Here is a 7,791-nt window from a genome sequence, read left to right on the forward strand (position 1 = left end):
TTTATTTGCAATCTTTACTATATGTCCCTTGAACTTCAACTTTTTATCTACTAAAACTCAGTGATCCTTTGCCTGGTTAATTTCTTCTAGCATAATTCCACCAATATATGACATTGGATATCTCATCACAGCAGAGTGCATGACTTTTACATTTATTAACTGACAGCCATTTGGACTTGTCCATAGATCTTATTGAATTCATTCTGTTAGTATTGTATATTACCCACATTCCAGATTATCCTTCCTGTCTTTGCATTATCACCAAATAGCTGTATGTCTCCTGTGAAATCCTTACCAATGTCATTAATATAAAGATTGAATACCACTGGACCAAATACTAGTCCTTGTGGTACACCTCTGGTTACCAAAAAGTGATATAATAGATATGTACATCTTGCAGATGTACATATCTATTATATCACTTTTTGATATGTCAAGTCAGCCACCTTCTTATCAACACCTATATTCTATAATCTAATTCCATATTCTCCAATTTATGCAAGTATTCCATGATATATTCTTTCAAAAGCATTAGTAAAATGGTGTATCCATTCCCATTGGTAACATTATAGAATGTTACCAATGGGAATGTTACCATTTAACTCAATGGTAACATTATAGAATGTGATCAAGTTGCTCAAACCTGACCTCATTTAGTAAACCCATGCTGTTCATTGCAAAGTAGATTCTCTGTCAACCTATTTCTGTATGTGAGCTAACCTACTTTTCCAAAATCCTCACTCCACCACTCCAGAGATACTGATAGGTCCATCCCATTGTACAAGATTGATGGATACATCAGTCTCTGCACCACTCTTGTGCAATGAGATTACCATACACTCTTTCCATTCCTGTGGAATCTTCCCTGTTCTGGTATTCAAATTTTGTAGCCTAGTAAAAATTATGGCCAATTCAGCTTAACATTCTTTTAGCATCTGTGCTGACATCCCATCAGCCCCTATTGTCAATTCTTATTCAGTTTATGCAACAGCTCTAGTACGTTCTCCTCATACACTTGAGTTTATTCATCCAGTGAAGAGGCAGCAAACACAATATTCCATACATCAGGTTGATAGCTTTTAGCAAAACATTCGTTCTTGCTAGAAATAAGCTTGTGCTGGTGTGACTCATGAAATATCTCACAATGTCCAGGAACTACACTTACATTTATAGAAAATAAGGCCAATTCGTTTTCCTGCCTGATAATTTTTAATAAGTCTAATGAAATCTATTCTGCTTGGTTAGCCTAGTGGCTGTGCACTTCGCAACAACATGCCTGGGAAAGGAGTGTCCTAGGTTCGATTCCCGTCGGTGACGTGAGGAGCTGAAGGATCTTCCATAGCCAAGTTAGCTGGTCTTGGGCGTGGACAGTAGGTTTTTCCCCTCAGTTTATCCTGGGGTTTTTCATCCCACAAAGCAGGCAAACTGACTTTGAGAACTCAACAATGCAGACATAGGATACACTGGGGCGTAGGACTGCCACCTTTTCCTGCGAACAGTTTGAGGTCCGATGATTCATATACCCTCGACACCGCAAGGTAAAAGAGGAAAAAAGGAAAATGAGAAATGATAATGAAATCTTTTGAGTTCTGATGTGAAACGTTGATTTACCAACATGGGGTGGGTAGAGTTTTTTGTAGCAATCCTCTGCATGTGTTCCCTGGTTGGTGCTAAATGAGTAACAGTGATATTGGATGCAATCGAGAATAGGACATTTTGAATGCACAAAACTGGTGGCTTTAGCTATCAATTCCATGGTCACTGTCATGAGACATCAGGATCAAAGTTCACATAGGCCCAACAGGCTGGGTATTATGGCTGAACACAGGTGGTTTATGCTATAGCAAGTGCAGAGTTTGGGAAAACAGCTTCGGAAAGAGAGCATTGATGTAGTCGTCATACAAGAAATGCATTTTTGAAGACCTGTTAAATGCCAGCAGAGGATGTATTATACCAGATACACAATGATTAACACCATAACCCATAAAATGTATGGATGTGCCACGTATATAAGAACTATCTCAGTGATATCAGTTCACTCACAAGAACTAGAATAAATCCACAATATATCAACAATAACTATCCTTCTCCACTGCAGTCTGAAAATAGTAAATATCTACAAACCTCCTAGTACATCTTGGTCACAGTCAATTTTAGCACCCTGCAACATATGTGGGTGATTTTAATAGTCATCATACACAGTGGAAATATAAGAATAATGACAAATAGAAAAGCCCTGGTATATTGAACAAATGTTAATAATTTGCAACTTGTTTTTAATGGCAAACACTTTTCATTCTGAACATTGAAATACTAACACCAACCCTGATTTATGCTTTGTTACTACTAACAGTGAAATGACGCCAGTCCCTATAAACTGACAAGTACTCCTAGCTTTGTCAAAACACAACACGGTCCAGTCATCCTTCAGGCAGGCCTGAGAGTCCCACTAACCCAATCAATGCCTCTGCTGAGATGGAATTTCCGCAGGCAAATTGGGGCATCTTTACAAGGAAACTCAATGACATTGTACGGTTCATTAAGCTTAAGCAGAAAGATTTTGGTATCATCGTGGGATACCTAAAGGAATATATTCCCTGTTGGAACACACACAAAGACTATGAAGAATTGCAAGCTAGCCACTCACAAGACATTGCTGAGGAATGCCTTGAAAGCTTGAAGGCTGTAAGAAGAGAAAGATGGTAGTCACCCATACAGAACATGAACTTTAGACACTCTAGCTGTAAAGCCTGGACACTACTATGAAAACTAGGAGGCACTTCAATTCTGAACACCAAGAAAGGTTGAATCAAATAGCAAATCATATAATTAATCTCTCCAGAACACCTGCAATCAAGAAACATACAGGAAATGTTAAAACAGAACTAGATCAGGCAAAGCATGAAGCCATTGTAGAATCAGAATGTTTTCACTGTTTCACATCTTCTAAAATTGATGAAGTAATTCAAGCTACCAGGAATGAAAAAAGCTGCTGGTTCAGATAGATGTTACAGAGTTTGCTAAGCATATGCAGCAAGTATCTAGACAATGGCTCTGCCTTAATGAGACCTAGGCAAGAGTGAGGACAAACCTGAAATTATTCCCAATAGCATTGTTTAGTATCTTCTGTAAGAAGATGCTAAGCAATGCAAATGAAAAAAAAAAAACTCATTTATAATATAATAAGCCAAGTAATCAAAAAATGCATCCTCTTAGAACAGACAAGGTTCTGTGAGCATTCTGTGTAGACATAGCGCTCATTCTTACAACACACGTAGAAGCAGGCTTTCAAAAATGCTTGAAAACATCGATAGCATTTATAGACCTGACAGTTGTGTATAATGCTGTGTGAAGGCAGGGCATGCTTCTTGAGTTAATTTGTATAGTACCATGTAAAAAGTTGTATTATCTTCTTAACAACTACCACTTGCACCTTTCAGGTTACAAAGGATGCTGTAAGTTCTATATAGATTTCTATATGTAAGTTCTATATATAGTTCTCCTTACAATAGTTGTTTATCACAAGGTTCCATTCTGGCTTCACTACTCTTCAATGTTTACATTAGTAATTTGCCCTCTACCATTTGCAGGACGTTTGCTTATACTGACGACCTGGCAATAGCAACTCAAGATCAACAAAAGTGACAGATATATTAACAAGAGGTCTAGCTCTTCTATGTACTTATATTAAGAACTGGAGATTACAGTCAAACCTAAATGAAATAGAGGTATCTAGTTTTCACCACTGTCATAAACAGGTCCATAAGAAACTCAAAATTGAGATGAACAGTCAAAAACTAAAATACAACCAGGACTCTAAATATTTGGGAATCGCACTGGACATAACTGACATCCTGCAACAACATCTTTCAGAAGCATGCTGCTGCATCAAGGGAAGCCCTGGTGGAGGTGCTCTGCACTGCAGCTATCAGTTTGGTCCATGCCCCTGCCGAATATTGCGTGGTTGAACAGCACACGCACACCTCTAAGATCGATACCCACTCTACACAAGCATGAGAATTCTGACAGGAGCAATTAAAGCAACCACACTATACTGGCTCTTTTTTTTTTTTGTGTGTGTTAGGTTTTTATATGCTGGCCTGGTTGGCCGAGCAGTTAGCTTATCCGCTCTCCAGCCAAAATGCTGTGGGTTCAAATCCCACCTTGACATGGATGTTTGTGGTTGTCTGTGAAAATACTAGTGGTGGTGGGTTGTAGATGATGATTGGTGGATTGAGAGATGGAGATCTCTAGAGTAGTTGCCCTTCCTCAATGAGTCCTTGGAGGTGTCACATAATAATATGCAGTGACACTATAATTATGATGTGTTTATGGTGACGGTCGGAAAAAATTAAAAAACATGCATTGTCATGGCAAAAGTCTGACAGGTGTGTTCTCGCACAGATAGCACTGTCTCCTTACAATAGTATAGTCCTGACAGCGTACCCTTGAATATCTTTTATACTTGGACTTAGAATTGTTTAATAACTAGTCAGGAATCCTCCTGATATGGTATCATTAAGTTTGGTTCTATCCAGCAGTGGTATTTAGATCTGCTTTACCAACTGTACACTAAATTGGAAGAGATTCTAGGTTCCTATGTGGTATTTGACATGGTTAGAAATCAGTTTGCTGTAGTTAATTTTTGAACCTCCTGTTTGTGATATCCAGCTTAAAATAAAACGTTGTATGAGTCCTTAGGACATTTCAGTAGTTTGTAATATTGCAGGTTTGCTGTAATCTGTTTGCTCTGTGAATTTGTGACATTTAAGTGATTACAAGAATAACATTTTTTAGGAGTTATGAGTACTTGTATTTTTTAATTATAAAATTCTGCAGCTATTTCTGATTATTTAAATAATAATTTAGAATATAGTAGTGCAATCTCTTCTATTGTTAATGCTTTAAACAGATGAAGCCTAAATTAGTGTTTCTTAACTTTTGGAGACTGTAGAACACCATATAACAATTTCACACTCTGTGAAAATTATTGAAAAATTATGACAGTGATTCATTACCTGCAAAATATTTTAATCAAAAAACATATGACACTTGTAATACCAGTTATAAATATCTACTATGGGGAACCCCAAGTTTTTGCAGGTCCCCAGGGTTCCATGGTTTAAGAAACACTGATCTAAATCAGTCTCACAGTTTGTCAATTTAGAGGTTTTGTGGCTCACATTTTTCTATTTTATTTTCAGAGTGCTATATTTCCTTACCAGCCAATCAAAAAGTAACTTTTTGAGTTTATTAACCACTGTCTCAGGACACTATCTCTTGAAGCATCGGTGACACATTCATGACTGTGATTGTTGAATTAAGGACATTTGAATTGTTTTTCTTGCTTTTAATTTATATCTTGTTCCGAGTAATTCATCTCCTGAGGAAGACATTCAAATTTCTCAGGCACAATTAATATAATTATTGAATAAAACAAATTAATTGCTAAAGTATCTTATAATATGATGCACAGAAGTGTGCTTTATTGATTTCTCAAATTTCTTGTAAGATAATTATCTCTTTAACGAATGGCAATATTTTACAGGAATTCAAAGTCGGCATCAGATATGTACATCCAAAAGAGTGGATAAGTTACATCCTTTCAGCAGTTGAAACTAAGGAAAAAAATCTGAACAGAGATTGCCTTTATCAGCCTGCAACAGTACTATGTATAACAGTGACAGTTGAGATCAAAATGTTGTTTTGCTGTCAGTTGCTATGCTGATTATTCTGTTGTATTTTTCATGTCTGTTGTATAGCATCTTTGTACAGATGTCAGTATAAGCATGCTTTAAAAAAAAATGAAGATATATATATGTATGCAAGGTAGAATGGTTGTAAGAGTTTACTTTGGGAAGAGCTATGATTTCCCAGCAATATGTGTGACATAGTGTTCCATTTACACATTACACACAGTGGAATGATATTCTCAATGTATACATACTTACACAGATATATATGATCTGATGAACTTGGTGCTGTTTTATTGACAGTCAGTGATATTTCATGGTAGAGATAGGTGCTCTGTTGGGAACAATTTATTTTGCTCTGAATAACTTGGTTAAGAAGAGGCAATATTTGCTTGTTTATTCGTCTGTGCTGCAAAAATAATTGTTAACATTTAGAAGGTTTAAGAACTACTTAAATGAAGTCAGATGTACCACTGACTTTTTTTAACATGTAACAGTGCCAATTATAGCAATTAGTTATGCCTTTATATTTTTAAATACATTAAAATACTTCCCTTTTAAATGACATAATTACTCTAGAGGTAATGTAATACATCCTGATATCTTTCCACATTATATGTACATCTCATATTCATATACTTTTAATCTCATCTGTGCACCACTGTTCTGTGATACTACTAACATCTTTCTGAAATAACGTTTTTTTCTTCTCTCTCTCTCTCTCTCTATATATATATATATATATTTTTTTTTTTTTTTGTAATATGGGTTTGCTTTTAGTAAGATGAGCCAAGCAATTAAAATAGCACATATATTTGTATTGCTGCTGTTTACTTATATTCGCATTGATAAGCGTTCTTGGCTAGTTTAATATCATGTATATTTTTTTATGCTACCTATCTTAGCTTTAAGCCATGAATAAATTATTTTGATTATTGTTCCTACCAAGCTTAAGAAATTACAAAAAAAAAAAAATCAGTTTTGCATGTATTTAATTTTTTGTTGCATCTGTGATGAGTTTATAATGAAGCTGTACATGTGCACAATATTATTTGTATGAAATCAATGGTGATATTAGCATTTTACCATACATATAATTCTATGTAGCATGCTATATAATATTTGTACATTCATAGTTTGTTTTTGTATTACATGAATTAGTATAGACCGAAAAAAAATGACAAAATGCTATGTACATTCATTTGATAATGTGTATGCTAAACATTTCTCTGAATTTTTTTTTTTTTCCCCCTGGGAACAAAGTTGGTGGGGATAAATTATGGAAATTTTTCTGAAATGTTAAGCTTTTTTATTATATAATTAATACTTCATATTATATACTGAGTTGTATTCCCTATCCGAAATTTGTTTTTGAAACTCAATTATGTTGAAGTAAATTCAATGCATTTTAAATAAATGATTTTATAAAAATTTACTCTCAGATCGCATTGATACTGATATGTTTTAAAATCAGATAGATGGTAATGGCATCTTACAAAGTAATTTCTATGGAAATTAATATGAGATGCCTTTGACATAAACAGAAATCAGTGCTTTTTATGTAATAATCCTTATCCTCATACTTAGTGATAAAAGCATATTCAGTTGTTTCATTAAAAGTGTCTAAAAATTACTGCCAAATAGTAAAATATTTTTTGTATAATAAGATTAAATGAAATATATGATGTTTGTAATTATTCATAAAAGTTCTTTAAAAGGATCTGTTTTTACAATGATACTAGCAATTCATAAATATAAAATTTTATAAGGTCTGTACAGTCTTTCACTTGATAAAACTGCTCATTATATATATTATATCTTAAGTAAGGCAGGCCAACATAATTCATGTAGTTATGAGCAAAATAATATAAAGAGAATCATGTCTTTTGTAGATGATTAGTTTCTATTTTATTCTTGAATTTATCAGTTGTTTTCATAGTAACACCCATTACCTATTCTGGAGCAACATAACTGCAACATACCTTCATGAATATATCCATTTGGCTTTTGTAGAAACATAGCTACATATGTAAAGAAAATCACTTGTTTATGGTGAGTAAAAGTATATCCAGAATATGTCTGTATTTCGAACTTCTAC

The 7,791-nt window shown here is 34.5% G+C and overlaps 1 protein-coding gene across 2 annotated transcripts in view; it reads left to right on the forward strand.

The window, feature by feature from the left end:
* Nucleotides 1-7,584, forward strand: part of Hph (HIF prolyl hydroxylase) — a 125,008-nt gene extending 117,424 nt beyond the window's left edge. For both annotated transcript variants that reach the window (XM_090411078.1, XM_090411077.1), the window contains exon 5: nt 5,549-7,584. In XM_090411078.1, coding sequence (XP_090267204.1) covers nt 5,549-5,594 — 46 coding nt within the window. In that variant the 3' untranslated portion in view covers nt 5,595-7,584. The remainder of the gene's footprint in view (nt 1-5,548) is intronic.
* The last annotated feature ends 207 nt before the right edge of the window (nt 7,585-7,791 follow it).

The sequence above is a fragment of the Typopeltis vanoorti genome, chromosome 21 (genome assembly GCF_054136105.1).
Source record: "Typopeltis vanoorti isolate ZY-2024b chromosome 21, IOZ_Tvanoo_1.0, whole genome shotgun sequence".
Taxonomy (NCBI): Eukaryota; Metazoa; Arthropoda; class Arachnida; order Uropygi; family Thelyphonidae; genus Typopeltis; species Typopeltis vanoorti.